Source organism: Podarcis vaucheri, assembly GCF_965113315.1.
Source record: "Podarcis vaucheri genome assembly, chromosome: 1".
Taxonomy (NCBI): Eukaryota; Metazoa; Chordata; class Lepidosauria; order Squamata; family Lacertidae; genus Podarcis; species Podarcis vaucheri.
The window spans coordinates 137,534,367-137,552,891 of NC_138759.1; the positions used below are offsets into that span (position 1 = coordinate 137,534,367).

General features: G+C 39.7%; 1 protein-coding gene across 3 annotated transcripts in view; it reads right to left on the minus strand.

Moving 5' to 3' along the window:
- Positions 1-18,525, minus strand: part of SPAG16 (sperm associated antigen 16) — a 448,643-nt gene that overhangs the window by 238,640 nt on the left and 191,478 nt on the right. For 2 of the 3 annotated variants that reach the window (XM_082228122.1, XM_082228124.1), the window contains exon 11: positions 12,303-12,446. The exons of the other annotated variant lie outside the window; for it this stretch is intronic. In XM_082228122.1, the coding sequence (XP_082084248.1) occupies positions 12,303-12,446 (144 nt within the window). The remainder of the gene's footprint in view (positions 1-12,302; positions 12,447-18,525) is intronic. 3 annotated transcript variants of the gene reach the window in all.

An 18,525-nucleotide genomic window follows, 5' to 3' on the forward strand; every position in this document is an offset into this window, starting at 1 on the left:
CTAGCATGAGCAATGGGGAGGCCGTGTGGGTGGGACTCCATTGCTCTCCCAGTTGCTGCCAGTTCCTGAGAGAAGGAGGAGAGGGGCAAGGCACAGGGAAGATGGAGTGATGTAGCATGTGGTGGATGGAGAACAGGCTTGGCTCTGCTGCCATGCGCTGCATAGCACCAAGCTCCCTGTACCTCACCCTTCTCCCTCTTGGTAAGTGGTTGTGACCTGCAGTGTTGGTAGGCCAGGAGAACAATGGATACCCCGCCCCGCCCCCTGGCACTGCCTACCAAGTACATCACCCACATCTTCATTATCTTCAGCTAGTAGCTGGCCCCTAGCTAGCTTGGCTCACGGATTGGTGATTCCCGTCCCTGACATCACTAAACAGAGAAATGGAATGGAGCATAATTTTGAGATAGCCACATAGGAAGGGTCAATTTCCAATCTTAAATTGTTTAAATCAAAATAAAAGCTTCAAAGCTTCTCTTCTTGGAAAGCACTACACATATGGAGAACACAATGCTGAGGTCTCCCTTTGAAGTCTGACCATTTGTTACCTGAAATTCAACAAGAAAGGAAAAGGTATCCCTCCACCTCCCAGTTTTTTTCCAGCTACTATACTCTGCAAATTATTAACTCTGTTTGAAGTTTCCTTTTCCTTTATAAAGCTCAAGGCAAAATTCCATTCTCAGAGCTGCACAATGGATCACAGTATAGACATCCAGTCTACTTAACTGCAGGGAACTTGTTCAGCATTTCTTTACAAATATCGTAGGGCCCACAGATCTTGTGGGGAGACTGAGGTGGTTTTTAACACTGGCTTAGTATTCAGCTGATCCCAGAGCCCAAATCAGAATGGAGGCTAGCTCTTTTGAACGTTCAGCCATCATGTGGCAGGTGAATATTTTCATTCGCTGTCCATAATCCATAATTTCAAACCACTGCCAGAAAAATGGCTATGACTTAAAATTCCTACATGATTCCCTTGTAATTGTAATAATGTGATATAAAAATAAGGATTGGGAACATGAGGGTCTTGGAGATTTAAACTAAGGTCTACTTTTTTCTTAAGACATTTACTTTGTAAGTGGTTCCTCAGCCTGCTTCCATTTTTCACACCAAGGACATTCACTCGTTTTTGTTTTTGGCTAATGATGTTCTAAGAACAATGCACATATTTCAATGTCAGGCCAAAATTAACTGGCCCAGTTAACGTACACAGGCCTATGTAAAACATCATATAGTATACAGGCCTATATAATATACACAGGTGTATATAAGAGAGCGGAGGAACACACTGAAAGCAGAGAGAGAAGGCACTAACTTCTCCACCCACCTCCTGCCTCTAAATGTTAAGTGGTTTGTCTGAATAGGGCTATTTCTCAGTTTATTTCTCTCCTTTTGTGAAGCCAGTATGGTGACAAACAGAAGTATGATTTCATATTTTAGTTCTAGGTTTGGGGTTAGGGTGGGGGAAGAGCAAAGAGCTTGTAATCATAGCAATGTTCACAACCTTGCACTTATTCAAGGCTACTTTGCAAAACAAAAATCATATGCATTCAAAGGGCATTTGTTGTGGTCACTTTTTAAAGCGGCATAATAACCAGATACGCACCTGATAAATGACGACATTTGATTTTAAAAGGGAGGAGCGATATCAGAAAACCTGCCCTTGATTTGTAAATGCCATGCCTTGTTTTACACCTCCAGAGAACTCTGAAGTGGCTACTCTAGTTATCTTAATGACATTTCATTGCTCCTGGCTTGGCCCTTCCACCCAGGCAAGTATTTCAGGACCAGAGAAGACCAGAGACTTGCAAGTCCCAGAAGAAAGAAGAAAGCAGGCAGACCTCTGTGCCTCCTTGATTGGCAGGATCACCTACCAATACCATCAGACCCTTAGTGCTGTTTTACAACCCTGAGAAGACTAAGACCTCCAAGGCAGCCATTCTAATTAGCTAGCGATTCTAATTACTTGATAACTAACATTTCTAATTCTGTCTGAGAACAGCACTTTGCTGCTATTTCTAACAAAACTTTTCAGTATCTTGATCCAAAGACATTCATAATGATTCAGCTAGTTTTCATGACCCTGGACATGAGGAATGAATTGGATGAGCTGATTGTGAATGAAAATAAAGCATTCCCAGTGAGATTTTTTAATTTTTTAAAAAATGATTATTAAGTCTCAGTTATTAGGAAGCATTTTTATTTAATGAATTCAATGGTTGTTATTTGTAATGACTGAAAATTAAGCAGTGTAGTCCATATATTCCACAAGGGGGATATAAACTGTTCTTCAAAGCATAGGCAAATTAGCTTAATAGGTATTCTGTCTAAATTCTACAGACCTAACACAGCTTAATTTGTATTGGGGCTAAATTCTACTACTTAAATTAGAAATCTGGGCAGCTTTTGCTGTCTCTGTCAAATAACAGACTGATTTGAGAACTGGCTATTTCACCATGGGCACTGTTTTATCACTCACATTTACACAAGTATGTGACAGTGTGTAAGACCACTTGCTTGCCTCCTTTGTAGATTTAAAGGCTGTTATTGAGACTATTGATACAGCAATGTTATTTTTCCCGTGAAACCTACTTAAATCTGTAATTTATTTATGAATCTATTTATAACCATGTGCATCCTGCAGTGGCAAAGTAAGCTAAGCACCTTATGTCTGGCTTGAGATGGTGACCTTAAGATTCCCCTGTGATATTGTTCTAGATAGAGGGGAGGATCACACAGCAATACTGTAAGCTTGTAGCCTGCAGTGCATGGCAATTTTCACAATTTTCAAGCAAGAAGCTGTGACTAAAGATTGTTAAGTGATAATGTGTCTCAAAAACCACTAAAACCAGCACACATTTATTTGGAAGCATTGGTTAGATACAGAAGGGGAAATTGCAGGGTATAGTTAAGATTTGGTAAGTATTTTTCAGTGCATAGTAATTTTAGCAATTTAAGGTCAGCAGATGTATTTGAAGGTAAGGACGCCTATTAGGTGACAGTGTGGCACTTTAACCATTAAAGCAAGTATGTTTGTCTTCACTAAGCCCAGTCTTATGCACCTTTTTATTTTATTTTTTAATTAATTTTTTATTAAATTTTATTAAATGAATAGAAGAAATAGAAACAATACATAACCATACATAAAAATATTTTTTTACACAATTTTCCAGAATGCAGACTAGAAAAGAAGAAAGACAAAAGATAAAAGAAAGAAAAAGAATGAAGAGAAAAAATACTTTTCATAATTAATAATTCCAAATTCATATTTCAAACATTACAATATTTAAATCCTAGTTAAAATATTATAAAAGACTTCCACCGCATTCACCACACGTCTCTTGGTTATCTGATTCACCTTTACATCTGTTCTTCAGTCACCTCCTTTCCTTAAATTCTTTCGTAATCCATCTAATCTTTGTATTCTTCACAAGGTTAGTCTAAGCACAACCAAACATTCGTTTTTGATCCCTGTTTGTGTAAATATTCATTTAAGCTTTCCCATTGTTCCTGTACCATAGTTTTAGATTTGTGCCTTATTACAGTGGTGCCCCGCAAGACGAATGCCTCGCAAGACGGAAAACCCGCTAGACAAAAGGGTTTTCCATTTTTTAGCTGCTTCGCAAGACGAATTTCCCTATGGGCTTGCTTTGCAAGACGAAAACGTCTTGCGAGTGTTCCGATTTTTCCCCGCTCCCCCCTTTTTCTAAGCCGCTAAGCCGCTAATAGCCTTTTAGCCGCTAATCCGCTAAGCCTTTAATAGCCGCTAAGCCTTTAATAGCCGCTAAACCGCTAATCCGCTAAGCCGCTAATAGGGTTGCTTCGCAAGACGAAAAAACCGCTAGACGAAGAGACTCGTGGAACGGATTAATTTCGTCTTGCGAGGCACCACTGTATATCCGTCAATTTTGCTAACTCCAGATACTCACATAGTTTACTTAACCATTCCCTTTTTGTTGGGATGTTATTTCCTTTCCAGTAACTGGCCACCAACGTTCTGCTGTTGTTGTGTATAGGAATATGTTAATTGTATCTTTGGGGATATCCTTACTCAAAATTCCTAATAAGTATGCTTCTGCCCTTTTGTTATATGAAACCTTTATTAATTCTTTGTTTTCTTCATGGATCATTTCCCAGAATTTTTTGATCTCTGAACATGTCATCCACATATGATATAGGGTACCCTTCATCTTATTGCATCTCCAACATTTATTACTAATCGATCTATTTATTTTTGCTAGTCTGTCTGGTGCCATATACCATCTGTGGTGCATCTTCATATAATTCTCTCTTATTGAATTGCAGACCATAAAATTTATGTTTCCCCCCCAAAACTTTTTCCAATTTTCCAAATCAATTGTATATCCTAGATCCCATTCCCACTTTAGCATATTCTCTCCTTTTACTTCTTGGTCTAGGGGAGGGGCTTTATCTAATACTCTATACAGTTTTGAAAGTGTTTTTTGATTATTTTGTAATACCTCTCTTTCTAATTTTGATGTTTTATTCCCAAATCCCCTAATTTTTATAACTTTCTCATATGTAGCCTTAAGTTGGAAATATTCTAGTAAATTTATTCCCATTGTTTTGAGTTCTTCATATTCTTTTAATTTAATATTTTCATTCATACCTTCTACTAAATCTCTATAGGTTGGCCAGGTGGTTTTTATATTATTTTTTAATGTCGAGGTTGCTTCTAATGGGGAAATCCACCATGGTGTTCTTTCTATAATTCTCTCTTTTGTTCTCTCCCATACCTCATATAGGGCTTTCCTCACTAGGTGGTTTGTAAATCCTTTATGCAATTGTATTTTCCCATAGAATAAGTATCTGTGCCAGCCATATATTTTATCCCATCCTTCTAGTTTCAAAACTTCAATATCTTTTAGTAACATCCACTCTTTCATCCAACTCCAGAATGCTGCTTCGAAATATCTTCTTAAGTCTGGAACTGCAAATTCCACAGTTTCCTTTGAACCCATCATTATTTCTTATTTTATTCTGGCTTTCTTCCCTTGCCATATAAAATTGGCAAGATCTCTTTGCCAGCTTTTAAGATATTTTGTCCCAGTTATTATTGGGATTGTTTGAAATAAAAATAAGATTTTCGGTAATATTGCCATTTTAATCATTGATACTCTCCCCCATAGTGGAAGTTTTCGTTTGTTCCATTTTTCTATACTTCCTTTAATTTCCTTCCATTTTTTAATATAATTGTTGTTAAACAAATTCGTATTTTTATTTGTGATCCATACCCCTAAGTAATTTACCTTGTTTAAATCCTGAGACTTCATCAAATTCTTTCATTTTTATTAGTGCTTTCTGAATGCTTTCTACTGAAGTTTCGGTTGTTATGATTACATCATCTGCAAAAGCTTTAACTTTGTAACATTGTGTTTCCAAATTTATACCCCTTATTTCTTTATCTTTCCTTAATGCTATTAGTAATGTTTCCAATACTGTAATCAATAGAAGTGGTGATAGGGGGCATCCTTGTCTTATCCCTCTTTCAATATCAAATTCCTCCGTAATTTCATATTTATAATTTAGCCTTTTGTTTTTCATAAATTGCCTGAATTCCATTCATAATTCTATATTTAATAGGGAGGTTGGTCTATAATTTTTAATTAATTTTGAATCTGCACCTTGTTTTGGGAGTAGGGTTATTAACGCTTCTTGCCAAGAATCTGGTATTTCTCCTTTCTCTAGTATTTCATTCATAATTAATTTTAATTTTGGTGCAATTATTTCTTCTAGTTTTTTATAGTATGTCACTGAGACTCCGTCTGGTCCTGGTGATTTCCCTTCTTTCATATTTTTTATCACTTCTTTATTTATTCCAATTCAATATTTGAATTTAAGATGGCATATTCCGTTTCATTAATTTCTGGTAAGCTGTTCTCTAGCAGATATTTTTGAATTTTCTTTTCCTCCTTCTTTATAATTTTTTTTATAATATTTTATAAATCTGTCTTTAATCTGTTCCGGTTCAATTATTCCTTTTTCTTCATCTATAATTCTATTTATTACTCTTTCTATTTGCTTTTCATTAATAAGCTATGCCAACATTCTGCCGGGTTTATTTGCCTGTTCAAAGTATCTTTGTTTTGTCCAGATATTTTTTTTCCCAACTTCTCTATTGATTAAATTGGATAAATGAGATTGTAGATTCTTGATGTGGTGGAGTGTGTCTTCATTTTTTGGATTTTTTACTAGTTCTTTTTCTTTCTCTCTTATTTGTTTATTTATCTCCATAATATTATTTTCTTTATTTCTCTTTATTCCCCCATTTGTTGTATTGCATATCCTCTCATGAAAAATTTACTTGCCTCCCAGATTATTTTCTTGTCTGTACCTTGATTTTCATTTATTTCAAAAAATTCTTTCAATGTTTCTTTTGCTTTTAATACACTTTGTTCGTCTCTCCATACCTCATCATTCATTCTTCACCTCCCCTTAGTATGACTTTTAAATTTCATGTGAGCTGATACTGGGTTATGATCTGATATAGATCTGTTCAATATTTCCGCTTTATCTAAATTCAACATCAATTTCTTTGATAACCAAATAGCATTGATTCGTCCCCAGATTTTTTTGCCTCTGAATAGTAAGTTATATCCTTAACACTTGGGTTTTTTGTTCTCCAGGCATCATATAAATTAAAATTTTCAGTTAAATGAAAGAAGGAGAGTGGTAGTCTACCTGAATTAGATGTTCTGTCTCTGTGTTCTATCCATTTCTATAGATGTCACCCCATTTAAATCCCCCATGATTACTATATTTTCGCCCACATAGTCCCATAGTCTCTCTTCTAAATTCCTAAAAAAATCATCCATTCTATTGTTCAGGGCGTATATTCCCATCACTATAATTTTTCCTTCTTTTGCTTGTATTTCTACACCTAAAGTTCTGCCTTCCTCATCCTGAAATAAGAATTGAGGCTAAGCCAATACCACTCATCACCTGTAACCAATAAAGTTGTGGCCCTATTTAGCCCATTAACCTTAATAATTGTGTCATGTGTCTTTATTTCCGGGGGGGGGGGGGACTCGCCATGCAAACAAGGAAGAAAAGACAATCTGTATCATAAAATATGGTTTCAAAATTAATAATAATGCTCCTAACAACATGTTAGGGTCAACTTCCCTTAATTTGCTATGGATCTCTGAAAAAAGCCATCCTGACTAACCATTATTTCCCTTCAGTCCTTACTAGAAAAGCCCACCTGGTTGCTGCTCAGTCACTTACAAGGATACACTTACAAACCAAACATAAAATTAGAATTTAAATCCTATTAAATGCTGCATTCTTAGTAAAACCCTAAATTGGAAGAAATTCATATATTGAATGACTTCAACGACGTACAAAAATAACAGCAGCTTTTTTTCTATTCTTTCAGTACCATGCGGTGAAAATAAATTCAGACTGGCTTATTTTAATTTTAATAACTGAGTGAAAAAGAGGAAAGCCTTTTGAAAAGTGTGTTGGTCAAAAACTAATGAGAAATCCTTGGAGGCCGAGTCACTGGATGCCATGGTAACAATACAGGATCAAAATCTTATTAGTATGCCCAGCAGCGCTACAAGGGGTAGTGTTCTCTTCCAATTGCCCCCACCCCTTTATTCCATAAATTACTTTGATGTTCTTAAGACTGGTCCAGTAGGAACTACATTACATAATCAACTAGAATATTTTGACAGACATGCATCTATGCACCACCCTCCCAGAAGCAAAACAACCAAACATACTAGTGACATGTATTAAAATGCTTAGTTCTCACTGAAGTATAAACCTCTGTCACGAGCACGGCTGGTGGGAATCACATGATGGATAGCTCCTCCATATTAAAACACTCTGCCCATAGAAAACTGGCGTGTCATGTAAAAGAGTTCTAGTTTAGCCTTCTACCTGAGATGCTAGTTTTTTTATGTGAAGGGTTCCTCGCCCTGCAATAAAGTGGAAGAATGTTCAGTCATAACAGACATGAAAGACCCCTAACAGTTAAGTCCAGTCGCAAACGACTCTACGGTTGCAGCGCTCATCTTGCTTTACAGGCCGAGGGAGCCGGCGTTTGTCCGCAGTTTTTCTGGGTCCTGTGGCCAGCATGACTAAGCTGCTTCTGGTGAAACCAGAGCAGTGCCCAAAAACGCCGTTTACCTTCCCGCTGGAGTGGTACCTATTTATCTACTTGCACTTTGACATGCTTTTGAACTGCTAGGTTGGCAGGAGCAGGGACCGAGCAACGGGAGCTCACCCTGTCATGGGGATTTGAACCGCTGACCTTCCGATCAGCAAGCCCTAGGCTCAGTGGTTTAGACCACAGCGCCACCCACATCCCTACCTGCCACCTTAAAGGGAGCCCACAAACATTTATACGTCAACAGTAAATGGGACAAAGATTTTGCTAGTTATTCATATGTGTAATTTAACACACACACACCTATATCTTAGGATTCATTGCTTCAGTGTTTACAAGTCCCTCAGTCTCATAGAGTCATAGAATTACAGAATAGGAACGGACCCACAAGGGTCATTTAGTCTAATCCTCTGTAACACAAGAATCTTTTGCCCAACATGGGGCTCGAATCCATGTCCTTGAGATTAAGAGTCTCATGTTCTACCAACAGAGATAGCTCTCAAGCTTGTCAACAGTAACCCAACCCTTTCTGCCATGTGTGAAGTCACTCAACTCCTATCTACCCTTCCTTTCCTGGCCTCTTTTCCCATTTCCCTTTGGGCTCTGCCTCTTCCAACTATTCTACTAATTTATTGTTATTATTCAGTCATTTATAAAACTTGCAAAATTCAATAATACAAAATGGAACTTAAGCCCGTTACTCAATATCCAAGCTCTCCCTGCCTCTCTGACACCCTTCCTACCTATAGTGAACCATGGCTCATGCTCCAAGGTCCTGTGATAGACTCCCCACTCCCTCCAACAAATTGACCATACCCTTCCTTCACAGAAGCTGCAGTGTTCACAGCATCAAACAAATGGAAGTGGGGTGTATTGGGACAGGAGATCTTACCTCACATGGCAAGCTGTAACTCCTGATCTTGTGAAGGGATAGTGTTCGTGGGATAGGGGGAGAATTCAAAACAATCCCTCACCTCTAAGCCTCCCTTAATTCAAGTAGCCCATAGTTAACAGTTAAATTTTAGCTACAAGCCCCAGGAAGGACAGCCCACTGCTGCTGCCACACTAAAAACCTGCTTCCTCTTAGTCTGTACAGAAGTGGCAGTGACCTGCTATTTTGTCCAGATGCCATTTTGTTCTTAACATTTTTTTTAAATCTCCAAAAATATTCCCAAACATTTAATGTCATACAGAATTTTCTGAAGAAAAAGTACTTCTAGACTTCCCACCTCATCTTTCCTGATGTTTGTTTTTTTACTTCTTTTTATTAGCTGTTTTGCAATATATATGTTTATATTATCTGAACTTCACTATCATTAAATCCACTGCTTATATTTAAAATCCTGCCCACAACTTCATGTATGGGTGATACTTTGACAGATAATCCATCAATGGTGTTCCTAATGCCTTTTCAATGGAACATTTGATCCTGCTTATACTGGGTAAGATCATTGGTCTAGTACTGTCTACTCTCCAGGGGTCTTTGGAAGAGATTTTTCCCATCACTAGAAATGCTGGGGATTTACCGTATTTTTCGCTCTATAACATGCAGATTTTGTCTCCTGAAAAGGAAGGGGAAATGTCTGTGCGTGTTATTGAGCGAATGTGTGGTCCCTGGAGCCGAAAAATCAGACAAAAATCAAATCGGGCTTCACGATTGCTGAAACGGAACAAAGAGCAGGGAAAGCCCCTCCCCTCCAGGCAAGCAGAGGAAGTGGTTGCTTTCCTGCATTCTGCCTCAGGGTCTTACTGCTCACCCGCTCTGTTTCCTTGCTGTGTTTGCTGAAACGGAACAAAGAGCAGGGAAAGCCCCTCCCCTCCAGGCAAGCAGAGTGTCTGCTTTCCTCTCTGTGCTCCGGAGGGAACAATGTTTGTGAAGGGAGAGAGATTACAGGTTCAGCTTAAAATTCTGATTTGACTTCCTGCTTTTTGTTTTTGGGGACACACAGCATTCAAATATGCTTTCTTCAATTTAAAAGGATGAAATCCTTAAACAGTGTTTTGCCTGTAAGTTCATGCGATCTGGAAGATTACAGTGTTGTGTACCTCTTAAGGGATGGCAAAGCTTAGGTTTCGCTGCTAAATAGTTCTTAATGCAGTTAAAATGCTTTCTTCTGTCAAGGCAATTAAAAAAAATAAATATCAGGCAGCCGGAAAACATGCAGATGGGAGGGAGAGAGAGAGAGAGAGCGAGAGAGAGAGAGAGAGAGAGAGCGCTGGCTGGCTTGTGTGGGTGGGGACGGGGGACTTTTGCCTTCCTTTCCTCATGTTATAGCCCTCTCCTGCATTCTTAGCCTTCTGTGTTTTTCCTTCCCTCCCCACTTAAAATGTGGTTAAAAAGCATGGATCCACATGGATCCTCAGGATCTTTGCATTGGGTCACCCCAAATTCACCATCAGAGCACATAGCATGTCCATGGCTACAGCCTGCCCCCCCCAAAATTACGCACCCACTGTTGCCTGGGGCTGCAATGGTGCAAAAACGTGGTTACAAAGCATGGATCCACATGGATCCTCAGGATCTTTGCATTGGGTCAGCCAAAATTCACCATCAGAGCACATAGCATGTCCATGGCTACAGCCTGCCCCCCCAAAATCACGCACCCACTGTTGCCTGGGGCTGCTATGGTGCAAAAAAGTGGTACAAAGCATGGATCCACAGGGATTCTCAGGATTTTTGCATTGGGTCACCCCAAATTCACCATCAGATCACATGTCTGTGGCCACAGCATGAAGCACAAAAATGATACGTCCACTGTTTCATTCAGAATATTTTTCCCTTGTTTTCCTCCTCTAAAAACAATGTGCGTGTTATGGTCAGGTGCGTGTTATAGAGCGAAAAATACGGTAAGTTGGGAGCTTCTACATGCGAAGCACATCAATTGTGTCTGAACTATGAAGCTGGGAAGGACTCATCACCACCACATCCCAGATGCAGTGGAAGTCTAGCAACACTAAGCATTGGTTCCTCCTATCCACTACCAAGATGTGGAACTGGAGACAAGGAATCTCCTGGGTAAAGTAACAGTCTGCAGCAGAAGCAGATGCTGTGCCATTTGGCCTGATGTTTCAGTGAACAAGCAAGTAAAAGGAGTGTATGTCAAGGTGTCGCCAGTGCAACCAAGGATTTCCCAGAACAGGGCAAACAATAGGAAATCGCAGTGGCAACCTTTGAAGAATCAGGGGGAAAGTAAGAGGCAAGCGGAAGCAAGGGAGGGCTGAGCAGGAGGGAAAGGGTAGCAAAGGAGTGGAGAGAGGGTATCAGATGAAAGGAGAGATCCTCCATCCCCACCACTGTGTGGGGTGTGTGTGTGTCTGTGTGTGTGTGTGAGAGAGAGAGAGAGAGAGAGAGTTGACTAAGCAACTAATAATGTCCAATTCAGATGACTTTTAGATCTGCTTGTCCTTAAGATTTTGAATGAGCTCCCTTCTCTGACTATGGAGTCTTATGCTAATAAACCACTCACATGCCCAGTTAATTGTGCAAATAAGCAGTCAAAAGGGTCTATGGATTTATACGATCTGAAGAGAAACCAGAGTATTGCAGTCAAAAGGGTTTATGAAATTGCCCTTAGTTATACAGAGAGAGGAGGAGAGAGAGATGAATGAAGACTGTCTTTTCCCGAGTAAAACTGCATTACCTGTCTGATTTCTAATGGTAATTAAATGCAATGAGTTGTTGGCTATCTCAATGTCTTAAATCACTGCTTCTTTTTCTTAAGTCATGGTGGGAGAAGTTTTAGGGAAAGGTTGATGCACTTGTTCTCTAGGTAACATGGGAGAGAAAATAGATACCATTCGGACAAATAAAATAAACATTTAAAAAGCCAATTGCAGTATTTATAGGTGATTTTAAGTATGCATCTAATTCAGCCTTGTGATAAGCACAGAGAGACTGGCATGGAGAGATCTGAAAAGCTTATTACACTTTGTGAGATGCACAAGCATGTGGGCAAAAGTCTGAAATGTACAAAATACTGAAAGCAATCAATCTTAAGTCAACACAGTGAAAGGCAAAGGAACATTTATCTACATGTTTGGAAATTCAGCAGAAGGATCCTCTCAGAACAGAAAGTCATCAAAGCAGACCGGCTAGAAAAGGCATAGCAAACAAGCACTTTTCCAGAAGGGATTAGTACTGGTTCACAAGGCTGTTTTTACTGACCTTGGATGGAAGCAGCACCCAGAAAGCCAATCAGTATGACCTTCACCCTTCATGATGATGTTCCCATTGGGAAAGGCCCACATCTTCCACAGGCGGTCATCACTTCCAGTAACAACAATGTCTTTCCTCGGATGTAAAGCCAAGCTGTAGGGAGCAAAAGGAGGAAGTAGGGGTTAAGAAATAAAATCAAAAGAACCATAGTACCCCAGCAATTTGTTAAGGCATTTGCTTCAGGAAGGAAGTTCCATCAGCTACATTATACCTACCATACATACACTCTAGAAACATTACAGATTTTTTTTAAAACCTAAGGTTCCAAATATTAATAAATAGAAAACAACTCACTCCTAATGTTTTGAATGCTGAACCCAGCTAATTCATTCACAACTTCAAAATACAATCAAATCTTACTTGATGTCCTCATCATACATCATATATGTAGCAAGTACTCTGAGAAAGCTACTTGCCCTTTACCCTAGGAGACTGTGAAGGAGATATCTGCCCCAAATCCTCTAATCCAGGGGTCTGCAACCTTTAAGACAAAAAGAGCCACTTGGACCCGTTTCCGAAGGAAAAAAAACCTGGGAGCCGCAAAACCATTGCGACATTTAAAACAAATATATCTCCAGAGCTGCGATCTGACAGCGGGCGGGAAGGTGACGTCGGGACTAACGCACGCACCGCCCCCATGCGACGTCACAGCCAGTACAGCGCCTGCCACAGTGGGGAGTGTCGGGGTGCACAATGCGCCTCCTCCCCTCGCTAGTATCCGCCCCGGAGCCGCGGTAAAGGTGTAAAAGAGCCACATGCGGCTCCGGAGCCGCAGGTTGCAGACCCCTGCTCTAATCTGAACTGGCACCTAGGCTAAGGTTACCAGACATCCCCATTTCCCAAGGGCAGTCCCAGAATTTACAAATCAGTCCCCATACAAAATCCACTGACGTTGAAAAGTGTCTCCAGGTTCATTGAAAAAAAGTTTGGTGACCTTAACTTAGGCAAGGAGGGGAGAATGTTTGAGAAACAAACCCAACCCACTCCTCGGCTTATTGCAAACTTGGGTGATGGGCTGCAGGAAAGGGCTCTTCTCTAAGGTCCCGTTTGTAATTTGTAATAACTTCCTTTACTCTTTATCCCCTTTCCCTTCTTAAATTGATATTTTCCTATGTAAAGAAGATTAAAAATAGATAATTCATTTCTCTGAATCCAAGTAAAAATGGCACAAGTCCTTTTTTCAGCTTGCGCACATCCCACTGTCTTCAATAAGCCTGTGTGTGTGTGGAACATTATCTTCTCCCTGTCTTTCTCTAGACTGCCTTTTAAACACCTTTTAGAAAAAGAAAAAGCCACAACTATTTTCTCAAAGTGCCTTTGTAATAATCTGTAGCAACTGGTTGGTAAAAATAACATGTATAGTATATCAGAGAAAATAAGCTCTTGCCACTAGAATGTAACACACAATGCAGAATTCATAGGGTGTCCCCCCTCTGCCTTAATTACAGGGCTCCTACAAAATGCGAAAGCTGCTCAAGAGTCGTACAACCAGAAGTGAATACCATTTAATTAGCAGCTGGGTTGGTGACACAAGTATGGTTGGGCTGCCACTTGCAAAAGGGAATCACATTCATTCCTCAAAGGGTGCCATATGTGTACCATTAATTAGGTGCCCTTGCTTTTCTTTCAGCAGCTCAGCAATGTAAAAAGGTTTTGCTTTCTTTTTGTTCACGGGATCTAATTATTTCCAGTACAGAAGCCCCTGGAAACTCAAGTGAAAGTACTTTAGGAGGCCATGGCACAGTGATATCAGCATTCTCCCCCACCCCCAACTGCAGAAGGACTTCGTCCTAACATAAAGCGGCAATGCAGAGGCTGTCATAGTCATTTTCATCTGATGCATTTATATGCCCATTGCATTATTTGGAATTATTTAACTCTCCTTAAAAACAGGGGTGGCTAACCTGCAGCCCTCCACTTGCTGTTGGACTCCAACTCCCATGAATCCTGGGCAGCCTGGCCAACAGTCAGACACATGGCAGGAGTCAGAGTCCACCAAGAGCTGGAGGGAGACAGGTTAGCCTCACTGCTTTAGAACATGAATAGAATGGGACATAGCTTATTACAGTGGCTAATGTGGATGTGGTTTTGTTTACAAAGCTAGGACTAGCTTCAGTTTATGCTACAATTCAAGATACATTATCAACTCTGAAGCATAGATATACCAATATCTGAAACCGCTTCCACCTCCAAATTGAAAATCACTGTTATTGGGCTCAAGTAACACCCAAGCGGCGCCACCAGATTCAATGGAATTGTCTTCATGGGTAACATGTATGTCTAAGCTATCTGTGAATGAGAAATATCCAACATTTCAGCAGAATGGGCCACTGAGAGAGACTGCATAAAGGTCTATTCAGACAGAATTGTGTGATCCTAATGAGATGTTTAAGCCTCACCAAAAACCGGCTTCTACAACCGTGATTCCCCGCTCCGCATGTACTTTGACACTGAACATCTACACATCTACACATCTACACTGGGCACCTGAGTGTTTGGATGGAACAGAAGCTAGAGATGCTCAATATACATAATCAGTGATGTGAAGTCATGAAGTCATGATAAACAGTCTGTGGCATCAGTTGCCTAGATCTCATCCCACCAAAGGCTTCTGTGTCTTTAAATTATTGTAACCTTGAAAAAAGCTTCACATCTGGTCGGGAAACAACTTGATAAACTTATCGCTGCCTCCAAGTTATTAAAGGAATAAGATAAAATGAAGGAAAACATTTCCTGAATCACACAAATTTCACATTTCCCCCCGTGACTCCCCATTATTTTTCTCAGGAAGACAAGCAAAAGAAAAGCACCTCCATCCGGGGTTTTCCCTGACGACTACGACCAATACTAAAAGCAGACTTCACCACCTTTAAATGGGTCTTAAAGTCCCACCTTTTTATTGCTGCTTTTAGTGGCTAGTTTGTGCTGGAATTTTTTTGATGGATATTTTATACTGATTTTAGTAATATTTGAAATGTAGTGAGATCTGGTTTTATATTATTATAAAATTGAATTATGATTTGATGTGCATTGACCTGTCTTGAGTATTACACCAAGCGAAACCAGAAGCACTGATCTAGAGAATTCAGAAGTTTAGTCTCATTGTCCCAAGAGAGGCTAAATTTTTTCCTATTTCATGATTTTGCACTGAAATATATAATTAGACTTTGGTACTTTGTGGTGGTTGTGCAGCATATTGTGACCAATGATCGTCCTACAATTTGCTGTTGAAGGTAAGGGTATCTATTAGCTTCCAGTTTAAAAAGCATGACAACTTATATTTTGCCTGCTTTCAACAATGGTTACCTCAGCGGTTATTAATAACATTCATCAGGTTCTGCTGGAATATATATATTTTAAATAGAACTGGAGTGTTCAAATGTGAAACAAAACAGACATATGGTGAGGTAAATTACAACAAATTACAACCGGTATTTGACTTGCTAATAATTTTTATTGCGTGACCTTTGGCACTTTTAATGTATATGTTTCCTGAGAGCACAGAAATATTAAACTGTCTTCTTTTTCAATAAAAGGAAAACAGCTGTTCCCAAATGCAATTTTAGCTTGACCAACTTGAAACAAGGCAGTTTCTATCTCTAGCTTGTTTGAGATTAACATTCATCATTATTGTTAGCAATTCCCTGTTTCCTGCTTGGCAGGGGGTTGGACTCGATGGCCCTTGTGGTCTCTTCCAACTCTATGATTCTATGATTCTATGATTCCCAGGTTTCTCCTGCATGGCAGCTTTTTCACAGATGGTTAGAAGCACTGCTGTGTTCTGTACACACTTAGAAAGAATGTGACACAAAACTTGCCACTTGGCAAGTTCTGATAAATTACAAAGGTTTATACAAGAAGGTATTTCCAAATTGATTAAAAAATACAGCATTGACCTGCCAATTCAAATTCCTAAATTAATATGAAAATTTAAGGCATTACCCTCCTCAAGGACACCATTAGAATTGGAAAAAGATATATCACTTCCTATTGTCAATATATGGGGCCCTGATCCTGCGTATATGCATTTAATGGCCTATGTTGCTTCTGTGCACGTACACACACACACACACACACACACACACACACACACACACCTTCCTATGCATTATGAGATTAGGAGTGGGCATCAGACGTGTGTGACATCTCCCCTTTCCTTCCTGTCCCTACTTCATACTCTATGAGCAGAAGTCCAAACTGCAATAAACCTTAATTTGGATACTTGACCGAAAACCTGTAGTAAAAGTTCGAAGTATGGATTGACAAAGGATTTATAAAAATAGTTATGAAAGAGATGCAGAGGGGGGAATCATTACATTAAGACCCACAATGCGGGGAGGGGGTGTCAAAAGGGATTATATGTTTTTTAATTCATTTGTTTATGTAAAATGAAAAATGCAAAAATAACATTTATAAAAAGGAAGTATTTTGATAGCAATGATATAAAAGATCCATGGTCAGGGTAAGATAGGTGCAAACAGTCTTCAGTTCAAACAAACATTGGTTGCAGAGCCTGCTTTGGATCAAAGCAGTCACAGTCTCCAGCTCAGACATAAGCCAGGGATCATTGTTTCTCCCATATGCGTAGCAGGAGCAAATTGCCCCTGTTCAGAGTGTTAGCTATGGTTTACTGGGTTACTGGTTTACTGGGACTGGAGAAATGGGGTCAGAGTCTGAAGTGGGTTGAGTGACTGGACTTCGGCTCAAGAACTAATGTTCCCTTCAGCACACAGAACTGGTTGGGCAGCGCACTGGCTCTCTTCCTTGTCCAGGAAGGTTTAATCAATTATATGGAAAGAGTAATATGAAAGAAGGGTTTCAAATCTCAGCAAGCAGAACAGGACTGGCACATCCTATAATTAACAATGCCTTTATGAATGGATGGGTTTCATTTCAGCTTGAAACATTTCTTCCTTCATGTAAATCAAATTTTGGTGATGAAATAATGTTTTTTTTGCTTATATTCAATTGGAGGTTTGACATTTTACAGATCTGAAAACTGTTGTGTATGATATCATCGAAAACATTTCTTTTAAGGTCAAAGAATTACAGTTTTCTGACATTTACAGTGATAATAAATTCTGTATTTCTAGCCATTAGGTAACAAGGGGTTTCAACTACCTCATAAATCGCCTAATGATTTGACATTGCCCATATTGCACTGATTCAACAGGACTCTCATACTGCATGTGCATTTCTCCTGTGTGCTATTATTTCTGACAATGCCTATTCACACCACCCATACAGATGCTACTTATGTGATGAACATATTTCCCAATAGCCTTGTCTCCTTTGTTCTATGTTATATTTTTATTACACTTATTTAAAATATTTAAATCCCACTCATTCACAATGTTCAAAGCAGCATCCAACAAAATTTCAAATCACATTAAAATGGCAATAAACAAATTGCACTACAGACACTTCTAAGAACCTTTCATTTCTGCTGAAACAGAACATTGTCATGCTGCTGCCCAGCCACAAGAGACCTCAGAGGCAGGAGAGGCCAGCCAACCAGCCAAGTCTCAGGGGGCCTGGAGGCAGAGTCCATATACAAGGTTTAGTCAAGTCCTAAGGTCAGGGGTATTTCAGTTCACATAGTAAGACGGTCCGAGGGTCAAGAAAGCTGAAAGTCCAAAGTCATGAGAAGCAAGAAGCAGCAAGGTCTGGTCAGGAACGAGGAATGTTGTTTCCAACAACTGGCTGAGGCTGGAAACCCTGCTTCAGAAAGCTGGAAGCAGCTGGTTCTCATCCGGAGCAAGAAGGCTGATAACCAGCAGGTGGAGTCACTTCAGGCTCAGCAGGTGAAGGCGACTCCTGGCCCATGACACAGGAGTCCACAAGTTACTGTATATGCATGTACAGTGGTACCTCTGGATACGAACAGGATCCGTTCCAGAGCTCCGTTCGCATCCTGAGTAGAACGTAACACGCGACTGCACGTCTGCGCAGGTCGTGTTTCACCACTTCCGCGCATGCACGTGAAATCATTTTGAGCATCTGCACATGCGCAAGTAGCGAAACCCGAAAACACTTAACCTGAAGCTACTTCAACCTAAGGTATGACTGTATACATATTGTATTTTCTTCATCCTTATGGGAAATATGTAGATCCAGTTGACATTCTGAAATTTCTTTTATTACTATATTTCTTTTTGAAAAAACTGTGTCC